The sequence below is a fragment of the Podarcis vaucheri genome, assembly GCF_965113315.1.
Source record: "Podarcis vaucheri genome assembly, chromosome: 3".
Taxonomy (NCBI): Eukaryota; Metazoa; Chordata; class Lepidosauria; order Squamata; family Lacertidae; genus Podarcis; species Podarcis vaucheri.
Window position 1 is genome coordinate 21,536,474 of NC_138761.1, and position 25,436 is coordinate 21,561,909.

General features: G+C 43.7%; 1 protein-coding gene across 1 annotated transcript in view; it reads right to left on the minus strand.

Annotated features, from left to right (window-relative positions):
- The window catches only part of PRKCE (protein kinase C epsilon), a 315,220-nt gene that overhangs the window by 78,801 nt on the left and 210,983 nt on the right, over positions 1-25,436 (minus strand). Inside the window, exons 3-10 of the mRNA XM_082217524.1 lie at positions 20,382-20,541; positions 18,227-18,261; positions 16,907-16,992; positions 15,104-15,233; positions 10,971-11,113; positions 6,994-7,090; positions 5,198-5,409; positions 1,340-1,513 (exon numbers count right to left, since the gene is read on the minus strand). Coding sequence (XP_082073650.1) covers positions 1,340-1,513; positions 5,198-5,409; positions 6,994-7,090; positions 10,971-11,113; positions 15,104-15,233; positions 16,907-16,992; positions 18,227-18,261; positions 20,382-20,541 — 1,037 coding nt within the window. The remainder of the gene's footprint in view (positions 1-1,339; positions 1,514-5,197; positions 5,410-6,993; positions 7,091-10,970; positions 11,114-15,103; positions 15,234-16,906; positions 16,993-18,226; positions 18,262-20,381; positions 20,542-25,436) is intronic.

A 25,436-nucleotide genomic window follows, 5' to 3' on the forward strand; every position in this document is an offset into this window, starting at 1 on the left:
AAGGTTTCACATCACTGCTTTACGTGAAGGAAATACCCAACTGCCCCTTGCAAAATTTTACACATTGAATTTCTCTTCCCAACCCCAGCAAAATAATAATAATAATAATAATAATAATAATAATAATAATAATAATAAAATCATCATAATCCAATAAAACGTAGTCATGACTAAGTCACCATTAAATCACTGGGGCTTCAAGCAAGTCACAATTACTGTATTTTTCCGTGTATAAGACTATATTTTTTCCTAAATATACATGGATAGCACATAGTGCATTTTCTTAATTTTGAGTCCCAAAAAATAGGGGGGTGGGGTGTTATACACGGAAAAATACAGTAAATCTTATTGTCCTTAATTGGATTTAGCAAAAGATATCTGGCTTGCCCCCAACATTTTAAATCTTCCTTCCTGTCATTTAAATGTAATATTATTTAAATATTTGAGAGCACACAGCTCTAGAGAAGGAAGAATCTGGATATTTCCACTTCATGTCACTTTCAAACGTTATTAGCCATAATTCCCTCTCATATGCCATATGCCCTCTCATATGCCATATTAGAGTACATATTTAAATCTGTTCGATTCTCTCAGAAATGTATATTTAAACATGTATTCTGATATATTTAAACTGCCAAGAAATGCACTGCAACCTGAGAAATCCAATAGATAGCTGTTCCAAAGCGGCCATTACTCTGATTGGCGTAGATCAGGTCATTTTGCAGAGAAATCCACAGAGATCAAATTCCTCACGCATCCCCCCTATAAAAGCACTTCTTAATCATCTTTCATCTGACATAAACAGGATCCAGTTGCTTCAATTTGTTTTCATATGCTGTTCGGTTTAAACTGTTTTTTTCTCTCCACTGAGCAAAGCATCCCATTTTAAATGTATTGCCCTGTGAGCTGCAAACATACTATTCCAGGGGTCAGCAAACGTTTTCAGCAGGGGGCCGGTCCACTGTCCCTCAGACCTTGTGGGGGCCCGGACTATATTTTTTGGGGGGAAATGAATGAATTCCTATGCCCTACAAATAACCCAGAGATGCATTTTAAATAAAAGCACACATTCTGCTCATGTAAAAACTCACTGATTCCTGGTCCATCCGCAGGCTGGATTGAGAAGGGCCTTAGTTTGCCTACCCATGTAGTATTCTTTCTTTTATCTAACTGTCCACAGAATCACTTTGCTAGGTACAAATTCATTCTGCTGAAGCCAAGAAGGGGTTCTGGCTTACAGTGCTATGTATTTCAGCTGCACTTTTCATGTACTGACACACAGGCCAGATTCCGCGAAGATTTGGTTCCTCAAGTCTGGTGATAGATTTATAGAACCTACCTTGGTCTGGAAGCAGCAGTAGAGCTGTGTTAAGTAAGGATGCTTCCGTGCTAACGCCAGAATCCGTTTTTCTGTCATTGTACAGTCAACGTCATCATCTTGTAGGATGACATCTTTCTTTAAGACTTTCACGGCGTATACTTCATCTTTGCCTTTTAGCTCGGCTAGCATGACCTGCAACAAAGAGGCAACTGCACTTTTACACACGGCAAAGAGCAAGTAGTTCACATACTAAAGTAGCTAAAAAGAGAAATTAAATGGAAGTTTTGCACTAGTGGAAGCCAGCACAACAATTCCCGTTAGCGCAATGGGAATCCTCACAAATCGGCTCTAAAGAGTTGGGGGAACTCCCAGAATATCGTGTGAGGAAAAGAGATGAGCGATCATTCCATTTGGCAAGGAAAGATGCTTCCACTGACAAAATGATCTCTTTAGTGCCCACTAAATAAAACTCACTGAATGGAGAGGCACACACAGCAGACAATCCTGAAGCAAAATGCCTTTTTCCACAGTATCTGAAAGACCACTTCCTTCCCTACAGACCTTCTCAAACATTAAGCTCAGCAGAGGGAACCATTTTGGTAGTTTCACCACCCTCAGAAGTTCAGGGGGTTGCAACCCAGGAGAAGGCAATTTCTGTGGCTGCCCCTAAGTTTTGGAATTTCCTCCCCACAGAGGTGCGTTTGGCTTCTTCGCTGTACAGCTTTTGAAGAATGCTGAAGATACCCTTCTTTACCCCTGAAATGCGTCCACCCTATTCCTGTGGCTGCAGTTTGTCTTAACTGCTTTTAATTCTGAATTGTAGATGGTTGTCACCCACCCTGGGACCTGCTGGAGGAGAAAAGGCAGGGGATAAGATAAAAATTTCAAGGGGGCAAGTGGAGAAGTCGAGTATTCCTAGTTTTTAGATTTTCCTATAAAAGGATTTTCCCTCTCTTTAGTGGTCAGAAATTGTAAGGTGTGTGTGTGTGTGTGTGTGTGTGTGTGTGTGTGATCCAGAGCCTCCAAAAAGCCAGTCTCCAGCACCACAAGAACTATGGTTCCTCAGGAGGCTAGGAAGACTAGGCCTCATGGAGGAGAGATACACACTAGGCCACAGTTCCAGCCTGAAATGCTACCCAGGCCTCTCTATCTGGCCCTCAGGAAACTCCCCAGGCAACAGCCTTCTCCTCAAGCCATACCTCTCACTATCCCAGCTTTGAACCATCCTAGAGTTGTTTTTGCCTGGTTGGAATGCAGTCATTTAATTTCATCCTGATTCTAATTTTTAAGCTGTATTTTAATCAATTGTTTGATTGTTGTAATGAATACAGGGGTTGCTCGTGCGTAAGTTGCCGCCACTCCTGGCTATGTTGCCTGGTTAAACCTTTCTGTCTGGACAGCCCTTCACTTCGTGGCTGCCTCAGTCACTAGCAGAATCCGTCAGTGGGCGTTTCTTAAACCTTTTCCAGCATAAAAGCTGTTTGACGCCAAGTCTCCTCCTACTCTCCCTGCGCGGAAGTCTTCTGTGCAGGGAGGGTGTGGGTAGCGGAGGACCCGTGCTCTCCCCGCTGGTGTCTGGCGAAGAGTCCGGGAGCCCTCTCGCCGATTCCCCCATCTGCCCCCCTTTATCCCTGGTGTTGCGCTGATTTCCTTCCCCCGCTGAGCTACCTCTCTCCCTGCTGGGTCCCTCTCCAGCATCACTTGAGAGCCTTCCCTCCGCCTCCGGCTCCGATGTCAGTCCCCTGACAATTGTGTTTTAATGTATTTGACATTTGATGTTAGCTGCCCTGAGCCCGGTCTTGGCCAGGGAGGGCAGGGTATAAATAAATAAAAATTTACTTACTTACTTACTTACTTAAGCAATGAGCCTTGCTTTCATGAACTGATGATAGCGAGGGATGTGTGTAGAAACAAAGCTAAAATCCACCTTTGCTTGCCTTGCCCAAATTAGCTTTGAGTCCTGCCCACCACTGGCGTGTAGGATATGGTGGCTTGCTAAAAGAGAATGCAGCCTTTGGGCTTGAAAAGGTTCCCCAAGACTGATCTACATGTTTGCAGCAAGAATCAGCAATGCAAAACGTGGATCTGTTTTTTCAGGCATAAACAAAATCCAGATTCTCAATGCACTTGTTTCTTGTAGTTTTTGCCCCAGTGAAATTTTTTTAGTGTGCCTCGCTCGGGCTTTAGAATTGCACGCATCCTGGCTCTGTTGTCACTTCGAATTTCAGGCTGTTTCCACCTAACGCTGCTGAGCAAGGGGCCGCATCTAGAGCCGAATGGGATTTGATGCTGCCACTTTAAAGTCACCTCTGCAACTCCTCCTTACGGCGGAACAGCAGGAGTCCGAGCAAACACAGCCTAACATTTACATGCCTTGTTGAGTCTGCACGGCTGGCAAGTTGAAAAAGCAAATTATCTGACTTGCAAAATCAGGGCATGCCGAGCAGGAATCACCTTCAGGGAGAATAAATGTCAGCCTCCCTATGGAGTGCTTTTTCAGTCGAGTGCCTCAACAGAAGACACCAACTGCAGCTGATCATTTCAATTGGCAGCCACACTTTCAACTTAACAAACAATTCAGCACTGACTTATTTTAAAAATAAAAAACCAAGCCAACTTAAAAAAGAGACACTTGTTCAGCGCCACAGAGAAAATACATCGCTGGCAATAATTTCTATGCCATTTTTCAGGGCATGGGTGGTACCAGTTCTTTTCTAAATTATTCCAAGAACCACCAATAGAAGTAAAGCAGCCCAAGAAACTATCACATGTGCAGCGGCAACCAGCTAAGCAGAGATTTAAACCTTGGCCTTCTGCATCTAAATCCCCTATGTTATCCACTGATGTTCTTAGGCTACAACTCCCACAATCACTGACCATAAGCCATGCTGACCAAGATTGATAGGAATGGTAGCTGAAGAATATCCGGATAGCTACCTCTGGACTACACAGCTGTTCCGCCGCATTGTTCTGATATACTTGAGAATCCACAGCATCAAGCAGCTCAGAATTAGCAGCCTGAGACATGGCTTGACAGGACTGCTGGTGCAATCAAGTTTATGGGGTCAGTGCATGGACCAAAAAGGTAAAGTGGTACCTCTGGTTATGAACTTAATTCGTTCTGGAGGTCTCTTCTTAACCTGAAACCGTTCTTAGCCTGATGTACCACTTTAGCTAATCAGGCCTCCCGCTGCCACAGCACGATTTCTGTTCTCATCCTGGGGCAAAGTTCTTAACCCGAGGTACTACTTCTGGGTTAGCGGAGTTCGTAACCCAAAGTGTTTATAACCCGAGGTGTTTGTAACCTGAGGTACCACTGTACTGTGCAAGAGATTCTGTGCCAGGTAACTGAGGTAGCGAGAGACAGTGAGCTGTAGTGGCCAGAATTTAGGGAAGTTGTTAATGTTTGATGGTTTATTGTGCTTTTAATTCTGTTGGGAGCTGCCCAGAGTGGCTGGGGAAACCCAGCCAGATGGGCGGGGTACCAATAATAAAATATTTATTTATATATTTATATTATAATTATTATTATACTAAGAATTCAGATCCCTTACACAGCCATAATCTGGGTGATCTGGAAACTTACGGGTGATCCAGACTGGCCCTCTTTCAAATCAGGCCATGAAACAGGTTTACCCATAAACCTCCAAAGCCCCAATGCATGATTGAATTGATGCACGGCTTTTAAATTTGCTGAAGCCCTACTGGCATAGATTTGGTAATCCCTATGACCACCGGAGGAGGGTGTGCGTGAATGCAAACACAGATATGCCATAAGCTTCAACCATGCCTCAGCCTTGTTTCTTCCTACCAGTACTGCATGTTGTTGTATTTAATGCGCACAGTGGAAACAAGCAGCAATCAAGGACTGCTCACCTTCCCGAAGCTGCCTTTCCCTAACACTTTAATGAAGTTAAACTCTTCGAGCCCCATGCGCTTCGTCTGTGTTTTGACCTCTCCGTTTTCGCCGTTCTCCCCGGGAGTGTTAAGCTGGCCGTCAGTCGAGGTCGCGGCTCCTCCCCTGTGCTCCTCTCCTCGGTTGTCAAATGACAATGCTTTCCTAATGTTATTTTCAAGCTCTTTGATTTCTGTGAAAGTTTAAAATGACAGCAGTGGGCAGATATTTTAATACACACACACACATGGATATGGGAGAGCTAAGCTTCAGCAATACCAAGATCCTGGTTGCATCAGGATGACACATGCATCATCATTAAAAAAATTACACTGCCCTATACCAGTAGATCTCAGGGCAGTACACAGCATAAAACCACAATATATATAAAAAAGAAAATACATATGAATTATATAAAAAATAGTTAAAAATTGTCCATTAGCACCTTAGAGACCAACTAATTTTGTTCTGGGTATAAGCTTTCGTGTGTATCTGAAGTGTGCATGCACACGAAAGCTTATACCCAGAACAAACTTAGTTGGTCTCTAAGGCACTACTGGACAGTTTTTAAACTTTTTATTTCTTTATTTCATCTGCGTCAGACCAACATGGCTACTTACCTGAATCTAGAAAATACATAATAAAAACAAAACGACAACAACCCAATAATCTCCCCTTCCACACACATTTTAAAAGGGCATCAGATGTCAATATTATTATGTATGTATACATACATACATGTGTGTGTGTGGATAGATAGATAGATAAACAAACAGATAGGAACACAGGAAGATGCTCTACATTAAAAAGACCATTGGTCCATCTAAGTAAGTATTTACACTACCAGTGGTGGCTCTGTAGGATTTCAGACAGCCCTATGCAGGGATTCCAGGGACTGAACCTGGGACCTTCTGCATGAAAATAAAATGCTCTACCACTAAACTGCAGCCCCTCCGAGATAGACAGAAAGATTGTACTTTGCATATGGAAAGCTCCAGGATCCATCCTCAACATCTCCAGTTAATATAAAAAAATTCCTTCCAGTAGCACCTTAAAGACCAACTAAGTTAGTTCTTGGTATGAGCTTTCGTGTGCATGCACACTTCTTCAGATACACTGAAACAGAAGTTGCCAGATCCTTCTATATAATAATAATAATAATAATAATAATAATAATAATAATAATAATAATAATAATAATTTTTATTTATATCCCGCCCTCCCCAGCCGAAGCCGGGCTCAGGGCGGCTAACAACACTAAAATAGTGAGAAGGTGGGGAGGGGTATTACTCAGAAGGGTGGTGGGACTCTCCAGTTAATGTTCCACTGCTGGGAAAGCTGCTGCAAGTCACAGGAACAGCCAATATGGTGTCTTCTACAGGTGTCTTTTTTGTATGACAACTCCCATCATCTCTGCCCAGAGACTATGCTGGCTAAGGCTGATGGGAGTTGGAGTCCACCAACATTTGGAGGGCACCATTTTTGCTACCTCTGCAGAAGACAGTGTCTCACTAGATGGCCCCAAAAAAGCCTTCAGCAGTTTCTCCTGAATCTTCAAAACTAGCATGTCCTTCTGCTCTACTGAGCAGGAAAGACAGCGCAAGGCACATGGCAATCCCATCTGTGTGATATGGCCATGTTATGACACCAGTTCTTTCATAATCTATTCTTCGTTAAATCTGAGATGTTGGGGCCACATTGTTTACAAGGCTGCAGCTCAGCGAGACCCCCAAAATAATTCTAAATATTCATAAATATAAAATAAAGGGGGGCAAACCTTGATCACATGGAGAAGTCGGTGCCGATTTTGATCTGTCATCGTCTCCTGGTGAGGATCCAGGAACCGGTGGTTGAGATTCTGCACCTGGGACAAGCTAAAAATAGACAGAGAAATGAGATGCTTAAGCATCTTCTGACATGACATTTATGAGGCGCAGCTCCAAATAGCAAAGCGTCTGCACACAAAGAGGAAGGCAACTGAAAATCCTCCTTGAATTGCCATCTGCTTTACAGACTGACAAGCATAGCAGCTCCTTTTTGAAAGAGAGAAAAAAACTTGCATTTATTGCGTTGAAATCTTAACTTGTTTGAAGAAGTTCATGGTAAATGCTGCTAGGCTTACCAGATACACAGAAAGACCACACATAGAAACTATTTCAAAACAACAACCCATAACTTCTGAAACAAGGTACAGTATTCTTGACACAAGTTCTACAGTGTCGTGTCAGAATGAAAGGCCATAATTCACTGAGCACCATTACAACACCAGTTTAATTAAATCTGCACAGGAGCTGTGCAAACAAGGAGATTTAGTGGATTTCAACCACATTTTGCTCGCCAAAAGATGCAAGATGCTTGACTTGCCAAATGCAGCTTTTCTAAATTCTCCATGATTTATGTCAGGAGAATGATCTCGAAGGAGAGTGGGGAGCCTATGACCCTTCACATGTTGTTGCGCTCCACTGCTGTAAGTCCCAGCCAACGGTCAAGAATTATGGAAGTTGTAGTTCAAAATCACCTGGAGGACCAGAGGTTCCCCATTTCTGGCCTGATGGCATGTGACGCTGTGGATCCTAAGAATGTCTTGTCACACAAGTTGCCTAGACAGAAGATCACCTGGAAACTATATATGTAAGTCTCTTCAGACGAATATAAGTGCAATAAGCTGATAGAATGAGGCAAAACAGCTGATTATGAACATGAGATTTATGGGCATGCCACCACCACACATTTAAAACACCTCCCAAGTCCACACCACACCTTTAAAGCACAGCCATACCACTTTAATAGTAATGGCTTCCCCCAAAGAATCCTGGGAACTGTGACTTGTTAATGGTGGTGTGAACTGTAGCTCTGTGTGGGGTCTCCTAATAACTCTCAGCATCCTTAAGCAACTACAATTCCCAGGATTCTTTGCAGGGGGAGCCAGAATTGTTAAAAGCGGTATAAGAGTGCTTTAAACGTATTGGGTAGAGGTGACTGATGTAGACGTCAAGAGCACATAGAACCATCATCTTCCTATATGCAAATATATAATAATAATAATAATAATAATAATAATAATAATAATAATAATTGCTGTACTGCCCTTCATTTGAGGATCACAGTTTACAATATAAAAACACAAAAATACATAATATAATAACCACTTCTTTTCTTCTAGAAAGAAAGCTGCCAGTAATCACGATGAAGTTGTTATAGTAAGCGCTACACTTTTAACCAGTGCTTTTCTTCTAGAAAAACACGGTGTCGGTACTTGCATGCCCTTGAGTGCCCCAGAAAAAAGCACAAAAACAAACAATACACTCCCACACACAATTTAAAAGGTCACCGATTGCTTAATTAGCCAAAGGTCTGGGAGAAGAGGAACTTTTTGCCTCGTGCCTAAAAGTGTGTAACGAATGCACCAGGCAGGCCTCCCTGGGGAAAGCATTCCACAAACACGGAGCCACCACGGAAAAGGACTGTTCGCATGTTGTCACCCTCTGGACCTTCCATGGAGGAGGCACACAAAGAAAGAAAGGCGTCAAGTGATGATTGCAGGGTCTGGGTCAGTTCATATGGGGAAATCTATGTGCTATGTACCTGGCAGGATGGCACAACACACCCTATGAGGTATCCAACTAGCTTTTACATTGCTATTAATCACAATGACTAACTTAGGTTTCTTAATGTCACTGGGTCTATTAAGTAGGTGACTTAGGTGACTACAACCCCCTAGAACAGCATCTTTCCTTGCCAGGGACAAGACCGGGACGCAGCAATCCCTGCTGGGAAATGGGCACCGTGCATATCCCTTCTAAATGGCGGGCTCTCCAAGGACTACTGTGGGCAGTTAAGAAGAAGAAGAAGAATTTGGATTTGATATCCCGCTTTATCACTACCCGAAGGAGTCTCAAAGCGGCTAACATTCTCCTTTCCCTTCCTCCCCCACAACAAACACTCTGTGAGGTGAGTGGGGCTGAGAGACTTCAAAGAAGTGTGACTGGCCCAAGGTCACCCAGCAGCTGCAGGTGGAGGAGCAGGGAAGCGAACCCGGTTTACCAGATTACGAGTCCACCGCTCTTAACCACTACACCACACTAGCTCTCTAGTTAACCACACTGGTTAATGGATTGCAGGAGATAAAGACAGGAATCCTGTCCATATATACTTGGGAGGACTCTGTGGGGCTTCCTTCTGAACAGACATATTCAGGAGTGCACTGGTGTTATGTGCGACTCTTGGCATAAAGAGGTCCAAGGGATGGTTTGCGGTTTATTTATTTTTTACCCAATGCAGAAGGGATCAGCTTCTGTGAAGTGGCTTTGCAGAGCATCTCCTGAATTCAATTCTCTTTTGGGAGAATGTTATTTCAGTGCGTTTCCATTTGTCATCACTGTAATATCACGGGGGGTAGAAAGGAACATCTGGCAAGACAATGATCTCATGCCAGTTTTTCAACTAGATAAGAATATTTATGTTCACATGTGTTCTCACAAGGGGACTTCAAAGTAGTAGCTTTGATGTTTACACAGCTTTCTGACAAGAACGATTCCTTCTGACAATTGAAAAATAATAAAAGCCTTTTTTGACTTCATCACTACTGAGGTCAAAGCAGTCTAAGTTCTTCCAGGGCTTCTTCCAGCTCACTCGGTTTGTGTACTCCAAAGAGCACAAGTTTAGCAGGGATGATGCCATTATTTTGTCCCAACTGCTTTTGATTTTCTCCATATGGGAACCTAGGAAGTTGCCTTATACTAAGCTAAACCACTGACCCAACTAGGTCAGTGCTGTCTATACCAACTGCCAACAGCCTTCTGTGATATCAGGCACAGTTCTCATCCAGCCCTACTGTGTTGAACTGAATTTGAGAACTTCTGCATGCAGAGCTTTGGAATACGCTGTCAGCGATATACTGATGACACACAACTCTACTTCTCCTCTACATCTGTAGGTGTGGCAGTGGATGTGCTGGACCGTTGTCTTGCCTCAGTAAGGGACTGGATGAGAGCCAACAAACTGAAGCTCAATCCAGATAAGGCTGAGGCACTGTTAGTGGGTTGTTTCCTAGAGTGGATGAGTGGGGGGTTGCCTTCTCTTGATAGGGTAACACTCCCTCTGAGGAATGGGTACACAGCTTGGGGGTACTTCTGTTAGAATTCCTGCTCCATGGTTGCAGTCATGGGATTGTTGTCTTCTGGACCCACTGGTGTCGCTTGAGGCTCAGGTGGTCTTAGTGGTGCCTTCCATCAGCTTGGGCTGGTGGCTGCGCACCTATCTGGACCAGGGCTTCTGTTGTCTATGCTCTGGTAACCTCTAGGTTAGATTACTGCAATGTGCTGTGCATGGGGCTGCCTCTGAAGACGATTCGGAATTTGGTGGCGCAGTTGCTCACTAGGGCAAGATGGTCTGAGCATATAACACTGACCCTGGCCTGACTGCACTGCCTGCCAGGTAGATTCCAGGCCCATTTAAATGTGCTGGTTTAGACACAGAAAGACTTAAATGGCTCAGGAGCGCAATATATTTTAAGGACCGGCTCTCCCCATGTAAATCGACCAAGACCCAGTAATCAGAATCTCATAAAATCCCTTTGCCAACTCAAGCGTAAGCTAAATGCAACAAAAAAACCCTCATTAACATTTTTACTCCCCTTGATCATTTTTATATGCAATTACTTTTCTCATTAATTGACAGAGGGTGGTTACAAAAAACGCAGAAGAAAATGTTCTGCACAGCACTAGTCATGAGTTCATATGCAAGAATGATTACCTTCTTCCTCCTTTGTCCGCTATTAGTGATCTTATCCGGAGTGACACCCAGGTCAGCAAGTACTTTTGCTATGCCCCTCGCATCCACTCCGCAGTTGGGGGCCACATTTGTTTCACAGCGTCTATGTACATTCATCTTGCAAACTGCAGTTTAAAACAGGTGAAGAAAGGAAGAGAAAACCCAAGCTGGATTAGATCATTTTTTGATACGTCAACATCAACATCTGTCTTTACCATGTGGAAATCAGGGCGCTGAACTGCAGCAACCTTCCTTGAAACGAGAAAATTATTTCAATGGGGAAAATGCTGAGCTGGATCCATGACTGATCGTTTCATATCCTGGGACACGAGAATTGCCTTCTGAAGATGAGGCCAAGGTTTATCTAGGCCAGCAGTATGTTCCCAACAGCAGCCAGCTAGCAATGCCTCTGGGAGCTTGCTCGCTCAGGTCTCTCCTTCAAACCTGACAGAAAAGATGTGATTAATGGGCTGTGAAGGGACAGGCAGCCATCTTGTCTGTGAATGATGAAGGAGCACAGGATGAAGCAAAACATCCTCACACCATCTAGGAGGCAAGAGACAGTGGTGCACAACCCAAATCACTCTTGAGGGCCACTTTTTCATTTTTATTAACCCTAAAAAGCCACCTCACTATATCAAAGCACATTCTTTCCCTCAAGGAAATATGAGCACTGTACTTTGTAAAAGGCTGCTGGGAATGGTAACTCTGAGAGGGGTAAATTGCAGTGCCCAGAGGGAGGGAAGGTGTTTTGTTGCCATTATATTTTCAGAAGATCCTGATAACCCACTTTGTTTCGAAGTGCCTCACAGTTCACTCTCCCGTGTCCCTGTGAAACAACACAGGCCGCTCTGAAATCTTGGCCAACCTATCCCTCCCTTTCCAGCTCTACTCCATTACGCCTTCTCTCCATCTCTCACATTTCTCAACCCAGCCTTTTCATAAATCACTTATAACTCAGCTTGCTACTGAAAAGCCCTTGGGGGTGGGGTTGCAATGAGCAACGGCAGAGGACGATCCAATCAGCCCTCAGGCCTTTCATTGTACAGACCCAAGCTAAGGCCATTAATCATAAACGAATATACATGTTCCCCCTGCCAAACACATCATTGATTTCTGGCTGCAAATGTATCAAAGGAAGCAGCAAATAACTGGGCCGCTTAACACTGAGACTCCTCATTTGTTGACAGACTGCTGGAGCCTTATACCTTATATGCGAGTGCCCTCTTGTGGAGGGAAAAAAAGCTCAAGAAAGTGTACAAAAAAGTAAGCGTAACTCAATGCTGAACACTTTTAGAGATACAAATACAAACACCGCCCGCCCCCCAAACAATAATTCACTGCACTTCCATAGGGATTTGAATCTGGGTCCTTTGTTTGCTGCTCAAGGGTCTAGTCGCTTCATCACACTGAAGCCATTTAATGATCATTCTAACAGAGGGATGAAGGATCTGCGACCCTCCAAACATTGTTGGGCTACAACTCCCATAATCCCTTGTCATGAGCTATACTAGCAAGGGCTGATAGGCGTTGGGAGCCCAACAACACGAGACATGGTAGCCTCGGCCCAGTATACCTGAAGGAGCGTCTCCACCCCCATCATTCTGCCCGGACACTGAGTCCAGTGCCAAGGACCTTCTGGCGGTTCCCTCGCTGCGAGAAGCCAAGTTACAGGGAACCAGGCAGAGGGCCTTCTCGGTAGTGGCACCCGCCCTGTGGAATGCCCTCCCACCAGACGTCAAAGAGAAAAACAACTACCAGACTTTTAGAAGACATCTGAAGGCAGCCCTGTTTAGGGAAGCTTTTAATGTTTAATAGGTTATTGAATTTTAATATTCCGTTGGAAGCCGCCCAGAGTAGCTGGAGAAACCCAGCCAAATGGTTGGAGTATAAATAATAAATTATTATTATTATTATTATTATTATTATTATTATTATTATTATCATTATCATCATCATCATCATCTAAAGGGCTGTCACACAGAAGATGGAGCAAGTTCATTTCTCCTATCGTGCTCCAGAGGATAGGATTCGAACTAATGATCCAAGTTACAGGAGAGGCGATGTTTTGACTATACATCAGGAAGAACCTTCCGAAGGTAAGAGGTGTTCAACAGTGGAACAGTCTCCCTCAGAAGGACTCCCCTTCATTGCAGGTTATTAAGCAGAGGTTGGATCTGTCATGGATACTTTAGTTGAGATTCCTGAATTGCAGGTGGTTGGACTAGATGACCCGTGGGGTCCCTTTCCAACGCCACTATTCTATGATTCGATTAATTTATTGGGGCAAGGGGCACAGGCTCCCCATCCCTGTCTTTCCATTCCCACTGCTACTGGAATGAATCATAGAATCATAGAATCATAGAGTTGGAAGAGACCACAAGGGCCATCGAGTCCAACCCCCTGCCAAGCAGGAAACACCATCAGAGCACTCCTGACATATGGTTGTCAAGCCTCTGCTTAAAGACCTCCAAAGTAGGAGACTCCACCACACTCCTTGGCAGCAAATTCCACTGTCGAACAGCTGAGAATGAAATCACTGAAGGAAACTTTCCTAACAGTCCATATGAGAGCTATAGGTTTACTAGGCCAACCAAAACTTCACAAAATGGTGTGCAAATGTTTGAGTTCTCCAGACTAAGTGTTACAACAAAACTTAAGGGGGATGGGGGGGGGAATAAAAAGGCTGCTGGTGTTAGTCAAGCATCTAGTACGTTTTGAAGATGGGGGTGTGGGAAATGAACTTTCAGGTGCTTTGCAGTTTTCATGTTGTACCCCAAACTCCTGAGAAGAAGAAACACGTAACAGCTGAACCTCCGGCTCCACAAATCCCACAACCAGATGCTACTCACTCCTGATAAGAGGCAGGTGGGAGACGATCCACCATAAAATTTATGATGAAGTGTTCTGGGGAACTTGAAAGCTTGCAAAAAAATTGATATTTTTGTTGGCCTAACAAATTCCTAATATGCGCACTTATTTATTTTTTTCTTATAGGACAATCTTTTCAAAAAGTTGACATTCCTATCTATCTCCCACCACCGCTGTGATTTTTTTAAATAAAGCTGTTGTGTTTCAGAATCATTGCCTTAGTCGGATGCTCCTTGAATACCTTATGTTGCAAGATCAAACCAAAAACAAGGGAAAGCAATACGCCTCTGGTTTCAGAAACAGACCCTAAAAACAGCAGCCATAGATACTTCAGAGCTTACTTTGAATTCTGTGACCACCCACAGTAGGACAACCCTGCATGTTCCCAAAACATCATAAATTAAAAGGTTAAAAAAAGGGTCCAAGTAATCCAATTAAGTGAACATAAGGAGACAGGGAGGCATCTCTACAAATCTGCCAAGAATTGAATAAGCCAACAGGGTTGGCAGCAGCTGTTGCCAACCAACTCCATTTATCCTGTTCTCTCTTTCTGAATTATTCTGGGTTGTTTTTGTTCTGCTTGCTGCAGTCATGCAAGTGTGTATATTTAAAAAAATGGGGGGCTTTAACTCAGATGCAGACATGTTTTGATTTCCTCCACTTAAGGTTGCTATTGCAGATAAATTGCTCCCGGTGCGAAAATGAGATGGCAAAGAATGAGAAGCTAACCACTCAAGGACTAAATGTGTGAGTTCGTATGGGAAAAAATCCAGGGTTCTGGCTACCCCACTCTCTATGAAATGTAATTGGGGAATCCAGGAATTTCTATGGTAAGGTAGTGCATTTGAAAGCAATTTATTATTTGTACAAATCTTTATGCACCTAATACTAAAAGAATACCAATGGCGTGTTCATTAAGGAGCATACGTAAAGCACTTAGGATAGGTTATTGTGTTGTTCGATGAGCATTTTGGGAAAAGTTTTAACTTTCCTTGGTTTCTGTTTATTTTATCTGTTCCTATTTTATCCTGTTAAAGACACTTTTAGATTTTTTTTAGGCGTGTGTATAAAGTGACAAACAGACATAAATAATGATACTATACAAGAAAATGCAAAATTCATGAAATATAGGCATCCAAATAAATTTCCATAAAACAGCTGTGTTGCATAATAAGCAAAGCAGACTTCGTTTTATTATTTGCTTTATTATTAAGCACAAGCGCGAAGGACGACGCACAACCTACCTTTGCATTGTAAACCTTGTCTCAGAAGACCCCAGAGCAACGAACCACAGTGGTCACAGAAGGTGGGCACTTTGTAATTGTGAATGCTGAACTTGTGAGGCATGTTGACACTGAAGCGCTGGGAGCCCACCTGGCAGAAAATCACAAGAACACACAAAAACCACCACTCTGGTACGTCTAGTCTTTTCCAGTGAAGGCCTTGCAAAGTACTTCTACATTTTCCATATGTAACTCAATTCCCCAAGTGCTAATCCCTGCATAGGCAAAATGGTGGACTTCTGTGGGTCAGTGAGTCTAGCTGTTAGCCAGAAAGTTGGTGGTTTTAGTCCACCCAGGGACAGCTGTGGGCAGGATTCCTGCATTGGACTAGATAACCCTTGTTTCCAACTCTTCAATTCTTTGATTCTGTGAATCAAGGATACTGCGATGGGAATAAGCTGTACCTTTTACGGGAGGGTTAACTGCGCAGTGATAGAGAGTACACTCTGCATGCGGAAAATCCCAGGCTATTGAGTATCTTTGGTCCCCAGTGAAGAGCATCAGGCAACAGACAAGGGGAAAGAGCTCTGCCTGAACTCCAGGAGAGCTGCTGCTGGTCTGAGCAGACAGTATTGGGCTAGGTGGAACGGCAGTCTGAGAATGTATTAGGCAGCTTCTTATGCATGTTGCAGGGGAATATCAGCAGTACAGAGTGGTTCAGGTCAGCTTGCCAATTTTACTGAGGACCCTCTGGTCATCTTTCAAGGAACATCGGGATCCTACCAAAGGCTGTTTGCAAATCAGCACCAACATTGTCCCTCAATGATTCACTTGTGGTAGATAAACAATCTTCTGGTTGTTTTAAAAAGTTCCACTTGCAGATGGAGATACATGGCATATTCCCACCCACTTCTTATCGCTGGCTTCTACCCAGAAGTTCTTTAAAACAATAAGAGCACCAATTCAGAAATGCTTTAAAGCTTCCTGTAGTCTGGAGCCAGAGAATGTAAATCTACACAGGAACTTCCATATCCCCGCTGGCATAGAAGGATGGCACAAGTTGGTAGATTAACATCTGGCACAAGAGGTCATGGCTTTTCAAAGCACAAACACTGGCTTGTAAGCTCCGGGGGGGGGGGGGGGCTAGAAGATGGTAGTGCAATCGCTCTCTAAAATAAAACTGAGATATGGGGTAGGGCATCCCACAGAACAGACTGCAGCGGCACTCTATTTTTTGCAAGAGGGCGAGAGAGAAAAAGATTCTGGACACTGTCAGCTCTACCCTGAGTCTAGATTCACCCTGCCAATCCAAACTGGAAATGCAAACTGCTTCGGTTGAGAAGCTGTGCACAGGAACCTTGTAGAACCACCAACGGCAGAGGACAAAGACACATCACCAACGCTGAAATGGGATTCAGCTGCCAGTCTGGTTGGCTTCTGTATGTGGAGTGTTTATGGGGCAGCCATCTTGTCTTTTGCCTCAGGCGGCAGAATTTCTTGAGCAGGCTCTGAAGACAGGGCCACCGCTTTGGGTGGCCAGTATCCAGTTCCATTCTCAGATTTCAGAGTTGGCCCTCTTTGAAAAACAAACAGTGGTAATAGTTCCCAGGGAAATTGTGCACAATGGTTCTCAGTCATGCAAAAAAGTAAATGGTGAACTAAAGAGAGACTAGAAGGCTGCAGTCGGGATCCATCTCCTTCCCCCTCTCTTTTAACAAACAGGGGAGGTGACAGTGACTTGGCCTGACTTTATATATATGAAAAAAATTCCACAAAACAGCACAACTCCCTTTTATCTAGAGCATTTGTTCCATAAATATTTACCTCATCGTGGGCTTCCTGCTTCTTCAACCCAGCGCATTTCGTTATTATAAGCTCATGGCATCGCTTATGGACTACGCAAGTGCAAACTGTAAACAAGAGAAACCGTATCAAGTTTGAGTTTTCACAAAGGCAGTTTTATTATTTCGTCCAGAAGGGGTTAGGTAACTGAAAATGAAAAAGGAAAAGGGAAATTCTGGAGGGTTGCTTCCCATTCCTACCCACCAGTCCCAGAGGATCTGAAAAACCTAAGCAATATACTTCTTAACTGAAGAGGGTGGTCTAGGGTTATGGTAGCTGAGCTGAATTGGGACAGGGTTGGGGGAACAAGTTGTCTTGTTTGCATCTAGTAGAACTTCCCCTCCTTCTCCTCCCTACTTCTGCTCCTGAAATCTCTTCCGGGTTTTCCCCTACCAACTCTTCGGAGAAGACTGGGGACACTGGGGGGGGGGGATTTGCTGGGGGATGAAAGGGACGACAACTTCTGCTGTGCAAACAGAGGTCCTTGCCCAAACGGGACAACACTGCTGAATGCAACCCATTGCATGCTGTTCCAATGCTGCTATCAAGAGAATCATGGGGCCCTCGTGGCACACAAAAGAGATCCTGCGAATTCACGACACAAAGCGCTCGTTTTTGATCTTGAAGGCCCTAAACAGCTTGGGGCCTGAACTCATGTCAACTTCCCCACACTACATCCCCAGTGCTGTGCTCCTGTGCCTGCCACTAATGTCCATTAAACTGATGGCTAAGAGAGGGAGGGCCTTTTCAGTAGTGGCCCCACACTTGTGAAACTCTTTTCTCATTGAGGTTTGTATAGCCCAATGCCTATTCACCTATAAGCAAGCATTAAGGACCAATTTCTTTTAAATTCAGCTAGGTAGCTGTGTTGGTCTAACACAGCTGAAATAAATAATAATAATAATAAATTGTCCAGTAGCACCTTAGAGACCACCTAAGTTTGTTCTGGGTATAAGCTTTCATGTGCATGCACACTAGAGTATCTGAAGAATTGTGCATGCACATGAAAGCTTATACCCAGAACAAACCTAGCTGGTCTCTAAGGTGCTACTGGACAATTTTTCAATTTCTTTTAACTTGCTTTTGCATAATCAGGGGCTCTTTATTCGTTTAAATGATATAACTCTGAGCTGAATGTTACTTGTTTGTTTGTTTGTTTGATTGATTGGCTGATTGATTGATCCTGCTGTCTTTTATATTACTGATCATTGATCTTGTTCAAAGAACCAATGAATGGCAAAGATGCTAGCTCCTTATAACTTACACCACAGATCTTATATTTGTATGTCAAATTTTCCTTACCTTGACATTGGTACCCTTGCTTTCCTATTACTCCCCTGGAGATGAAAAACAAACACACAGAGCATGGATTAGGAATCGGGAATGGACATATATTTTCACATTGCAACATTGACATGGTCAAGAGAGAGAGACACAGCCAATGACCAGGGATGAATGTACTGGCTGCAACCCAACTTATTTAAGGAGATTCCTCTCTTGGCTCTACAGATGGAATTCTTCCCTTTCTTTCCCCCTCCATCATTTCTGGAAATGTCACCAAGCATATACTTTGCCAAAAATCCCATGCCAAAAATGAAAATAGATAGTTCTTAAGGCTCCTTAGGAACCAATTCCTACGCAACCCTGACACTCTCTCTTTCTCTCTCTCTCTTACATGAAAGAAAGTATTGTGTGTTATCTGCACAGCCACACATGCTCCAAAGCCCTGAAAGGTCTTGCAGATCTGGTGCCTCCTTAATTCAGGCTAATCTTGGGCCTTCCAGATGTTGCTGGACTCCAGTTCCCATCAGCCCCAGCTGGCATGGACAACCGTCGGGGATTATATAGGAGCTGTAATACAGCAACATCTGTGGACCACAGGTTAGCCAGCCCTGCTGAAATGGTTGAACCTGAGAAGAAGAAAGCTTGAAAGGCTTCTTCCTCTATTTTAGTCCTGCAAAGATCAGAGACACTGGCTGTGGAGCTTTTCCCTGACATAAGAGACATTATTGATAGATGTAGGGCCAGCTGAACATTACCTTCTGCAGTTTTAGTGTTACAGATCTGAAAAAAGACCCCTCTATCTGCCATGTATGCAAACACACACACATTAGTATGATTCAGACAACCAGCCTTCTCATCGCTATCTGGGGCGGGTAAAATTCAGTGCACTTGACCAATCCCTCGTCTGAATGAGTCAACAACTTAAAAATCTTACAGCCCATTCCTACGCATGCCTACTCGGAGAAATCAATAGGGATTACTCAAAAGAAGGTGTGCAGAAAGAATGCAAAGAGTTTGGTTCTATATTATCAAATAGCTGCAGCAACCACAACAATAGTTACCTTCTTTTCAACAAAAAGAATGGATTTACAGTAATTGAAGCAACCCACATGCTATCATGCAACACATCAAGCTAGCCCAAAGGTGGAGAACGGGATCTGGTGGGTGGGCTGGATCCTTACCTCCCGCCACCTGCACCCATAGGCCATTTTGAGTGGTAACTGGGGTCAATTACCTGTCAATTACCTGGCATAGCACTGATGCCAATTGCCCCAAAGTTATTTTTTGCTTTACCAAAAACTATTGAATGCAAAGGAAGATTTGTGTTCGTAGCAAGCCCTGCTTGAGGGCTTGATGTCAGTGCCAACCCCACCACCGCTTCCTGTTGGCACCGATGGGTGCTTAATGCAAGCCTGCTTTAGCAGGGATCAGTTGCAATATGGAGTTCCCCAAACTGGGAACCCTGTAGCACAGCCAATCCTAGCATGAAAGCTCTAACAAGCATATAAGCTTGGCACTTTCAGCAAGTAGGTACACAGGTGGCACTGTGGTGTAAACCACTGAGCCTCTTAAGCTTGCTGATTGTAAGATCGGTGGTTTGGATCCCCGTGACAGGGTGAGCTCTCGTTGCTCTGTCCGAGCTCCTGCCAACCTAGCAGATCGAAAGCACACCAGTGGAAGTAGATAAATAGGTACCATTGTGGTGGGAAGGTAAACAGCGTTTCCATGCGCTCTGCCTTCCATCACAATGTCCTGCTGCGCCAGTAGTGGTTTAGTCAGGCTGGCCACATGACCTGGAAAGCGGTCTGTGGACAAACGCAGGCTCCCTTGGCCCGAAAGTGGAAATGAGCGCTGCACCTCATAGTCAAATTTGACTGGACTTAACCGTCCGGGTGTCCTTTACCTTTCAGAAAGCTCCACTTGGGACAGCTGATCAACTGACTGGCTTGATGAGGGCCAACCAGAAGTGCATTTTTAAGCTTCTAATCTTTTCTGTGTGCCTGCAGCTCTGCCTGTACTACACCTGATACCACATATGAAACCAGGTGTAGGGCAGCAGGGTCTGGTTGGGGGGGGGAATCCTTGTAGGCCAAACAGGGACCCATTCTGGGCCTAATTTGGTCTTTCCCTGAGCTAGCTGATGCCCAGCAATGACACCTCACAAAATACTTACCATATAAAGTCTCGGCAGTGTGAACAATATGTTGGTTGTCTAAGGTAGGTGGCCATAAACTTGTGCCCGTTAACCTGGTGGACCCTGCGTCGCACTGCCCCCTGGCGCTTCCGGGGCCGCATCCGCTCTCTAAACACTCGTTCCTCATTGTCTTTGGGTGCTAGAGAGAACAAAAGAGAGAGGAAGAGAAATAAGATCTCAGATATGAAAGCTGGTGAGAGAATCAAGAGAATGCAGTTTGATTTCCACATTGCACCGTGGCTGCAAACCACCACAATTCTTTCTATTTCCCCCTGGAGACTTTTTTTTAAAATTAAAATTAAAAATCTTTACATGTATATTTCAGACTCCAAATTTGTTACACATTTCTCTTTAAACTTTGACATCCTGCATTTCCCTCTATGCTGTTCTTAATCCTATCCCCTTTTAAATACTGCGTTCTAATAAACATTTCACCTAAGACATTTTCCTCTATTTCATTATCAATCTTCTACCACTGCTCAGATTTCAAATCCTGCTCGCAATTTCACCCAATTATCGCCCCCCCCCCCAATATTCCAAAAAAGGGCATGTATACTCTGTCATGTTGGGGTTTTTTTGGTTTTCTTTTCCTGTTAGTTTCACAAGTTCCACCCTAGCCCATTAGCTTTAAAATCCATTCTTCTTTCGTTCTGCGTCAAACCACCCCAAAGTTTTGCCTGGTTCATCATACTTGGCTGGCGTTATTTATTTTATTTATTAAATTTCTACACCGCTTTGCATACAAGGATCACCAGGCGGTTTACAATATATGAGGCGAGAACTGTCCCACTTTCCCAAAGTTTATCTCTGGCCCAAACCACGGATGCTTCTGGAATGCCTTGGTTATCTAGTTCCAGCAAGTGGCAAGATCACAGCTGCCGGGGGGGCGCATCTGGTGTGCCACCCCCTCCTCAGACACTGTTGCGTGTCGAGGTCCCCAAGCCACCCCCTGAATAAATTGCAATTCACTCAGAATTTTTGTTTAAGGTTTTTGACATAATTTTGGCCACAATTTTATTAAAATATATAATGCGAGCGGTTGCTTAGGCATTGGTTCCGACTATCTGTCCCCACCCCGGGACAGAACTGACTTCCGAATTCCAGCGAAAGCCAGTAAGGGAAAACAATATTGGGGAGAGAATGGGGCTGGGCACCATACCGTCACCCCTCCCCGCATGCTCCCAGGGGGTTGCATGGCCCTAGCCCCTTGCCAGGGATACGGACAAATGTATGGCAAACCCCTGGATTCCTTTAACGGAATTCCCTTGCAGCAGCAGCACTGGAGGGGCAGGCACAGCCAACCCTTACCCCACCACCAACCAAATTTTAACCAATGCCTAAGCGGAACCTTACAAGTTGTGGCAATTTGCTACGCAGTAGGGAAAAACCAAATGGCACCAGCCAGTCTGCCAAATGGACAAAATTCCTACCAGGCCCCTGCCCTAAAAGCAGACGACCCCATGACAGGCATAGCAATGTCAAACAGCCCTAAATTAGGGAGGGTAGGCGAAGCAAGAAGCCAAAAAATCTGTGTGCCAAGAATATATAACCTTTCTGTAACTTTCAAAACTCTAATAAATATAATTTTTTTTTAAAAAAAGAAGAATATATAACCTTTGGGCCAACCCTCTAAATGGTAACATCAAAGTCTCCCCAACAACCCAACTTGGCCCAATCACAGTCATGGCCATCCAAACGGTTCCACCCATTAACCTAGACCCCATTGTTAGACCCCACCGCAACACGTGCTCTCCATGAAGGAGAACATGCTTTGCTAAGCCAGAAGGGGACAAAGGTGGCCTCTTACCCTAGTAGATCAAGCCTAGATTCCTGCTCTCTGCCCCACTGTTCACTTCCAGCAGCCCACAGAAATTGGCTGCAAGCAACTAAACCTTATTACACCTCCTTTCTTAATGAAACTGCAGGGTTTTTATAATGCAAATTGAAGCAGTTTGGAGTGTCAGCACACTGTCTGCATCAGATACAAATTGATTCTCAAGGCGAGGAAACGAGCGGTTCCACCGGCGTATTTAATTTCAATTGCCAAACACTCAGCATATTTTCTCAAGGAGCAAGCAGGATGATATATACAAGGGCCAGCGATGATCCCAATTGTTTTCTTTCTTTCCGCACTGTTTCTCCTTCTGCCATTTTCCCCGAAAACTGGGATGCTGTGGTCTCTTCCTTGTTCTTTAGCTATTGTGCTAAACCAAACGCTGCAGGGGGACTGCAACAGGCAGAGAGATCACACACACAACTTTTGGCTTCCAGCTGCGACGCCGCCATCAAAGGGAAGCCACGCAGTCCGTGTGCTGAGGCTTCCAGCTGTGTTACATTGCACTGAGTGAGACACACTCAAGTGTCCACCCACATCCTTTTCTGCTTGGGGGGGGTGGGGGGGAGAGAAAGGATATGAACCAACCACTATCAATATCAGGGAGACATCCAAGGGGACAAGACTAGAGGGTTGGTATCCTGATACACTCACTGGGTTGTGAAGCAACATCTGATAACGGTGACACGGACCTTAATGAATTCAACTTGCCGGGGCACTAACAGAGATTTATTGTTGTTTTTATTATTATTATACCATATGCTCCTGATATCTGATTTAGAAATCAGCAAAATAAATAAATAAGCGAACTCTGATTCAATTGCCTGGAAACTCAATAAGGCTGCTCTCTTTGGCCTACAAGTGCACTGCTGTGGGGCCTAAAAAGATCTTATTTTCTGCAGCTGCGTAGCTTATGGAGAAATACAAGGAGGACTTTAAGTTACCTAGCCATTGTATTTAAAAAAAAATATCAAATGTGTAGTTTAGCGTTTAAGTAATGTTATTAATATTCATAATACTAATAGCCTCAACTCCAAAGAGAGGGCCACTTATTCTATTATTATTATTATTATACCACACTTTTCTTTATAAATTCAAAGGGCTTGCAAAATTACTAGAACATGTGAAAAACAATAAATATAGCAATAAAGAGAATTTCATTTGGCGGCTCCTTACGACTAATTATGAATAAGCTTTTGATTACACAGCTTTCACAAGGAAATAACCAACCACTTCAGAAATTTCGTTGTATATATTAACTTATATACAACCCACTATGTATAAAATAATGAAAATAATTAAGTATCATATAATAAGAGCAGGCTAAGGGAAGTTAAAAAAGCAGGGAGATGAGGATGATTACAATTCATGAACATGGCACGTTACAGCCTCGAGGCCCCCAAAGCAGAAAGCTTGAATTCTTGATGGCTTGAATTCTGCAGTTCTCTAAAGATGATGCCCCAAATTTCCATCCCAGACAGACATACCAGAAATTCACCACGACCAATGTTACTGAAAGCTCCTGAGAGGTCCAGCAGGACCAGGGATAGATACTCCCTGGCGAAGGTCACCTACCAAGGTGATCAAATAATTCTCCACTTAAAACCAAGGCTGGAATCCAGATTGGACAGAGTCCAACCGCTAACGTCTTCTCCCTTATTTCATCCTCAATATCCTGTACATGCCTAATCCTGCAAAGGGCCAAGTCCATTTCTGTAAGCCTGCTCACATATCCCAAGCATGCTGATCCTAGCCCAGCCCAGCAGGATCCTTGCCCAGAATTGTTCCAGGCATGTCTCATTGATACCAACACACACAAAAAACATGATTCTGACTCATCCAACATTTGTTTCCATTACAGAGAAAATTACGGGCAATTGCTTTATACCAGACATTTGGCAGAACCCTTTCCTGCAAACATAATCCCTAAGGGATGGTTCATATAGTTAGCTTCTCCTACACATGAGTTGTCGGGGTCTTGCTCACTTATGCCCATGCTCACTATTGTGCGAGGGAAGTGCGACAGGAGCATTTCTTTAAATGTGTGTATTCTGCAACATGTCATTGGTTTAATAACAGCGCATCATTGGCGGATTTACACTGGGCCATCCACACATCATTTTGCTTTATTCGTTGTTCTGCGGCGCTTCCCCAATGTTACCGCCTTATTGCTGTCTGCAGGGACACTCTTGGACTGTAGCATAATGGGAGGAAACTACACAAGACTCTTTCTTTTAAAAGTATAAAAACAAGAGATAAGATTTACTTGGTGTGCTTGCTCTTGTGGGATTGAAGGCAAAAGACAGGCAGGTAATACTTACATTACTGAAACATATTTACATGAATTTGTATGAGGGACTGACTAATATTTACAGACCGGCTCTGAGGCCAGCAGCAGCGTAACGCAGCGCACTTGCTGCTCGAACAGTTAAAATGCACGCAACAGCTGATAACTGGACCAAATGAAAACAAAAACTGTCTCAGGCATATAACATCACAGCACTAACCCTTTGCGTAGTATTTTGGATGCCCCCATTCCCACAGGGAGGTAGGGGTTGTAGTAATCTTTGTTCTCGCTTTTTTATTGTGTATTTTGTGGTTTTCTAAAAATCTCGCATTCTTATGTTGTGAACTGCTCTGAGATCCATGGATGAAGGTCATTATGCAAAATAAATAAATAAATGATAGATGGATGGATGGATGGTAGATAGATAGTGTTGTGTATTGAGTCAAAGGATTTTATATCTGTATTATTATTGTCTGTATTTGCATTAGGGTAAAGTAACTGCCTTTTGGTTTCAAAGGGTACAGCTACTATTGGTTCATTTAAGCTGCTGTATTTGGATCCTCTGTCTTATTGGTTTCCTCCAAAAGGCTGGACTGTGATTGCCTGATATTGTTCCCTCCAAAATGTATCCTTTCTAGCTAGTCCCCTGTCCATATAAATGTAGCTTTCCCCTCCTCAGTCTTCAGTCTTGTTTGCCGTAATAAAGAAGTGTTACTAGAGAATTGTCTCCAGCATATTATGTCAAGAGAGCTGAAATCACAAACCCCACGTCACAACAGATAGATAGATAGATAGATAGATAGATAGATAGATAGATAGATGGATAAATAGATAGATAGATAGATAGATAGATAGATGATAGATAGATGATAGATAGATAGATAGATAGATAGATATAGATGATGATGAGAGA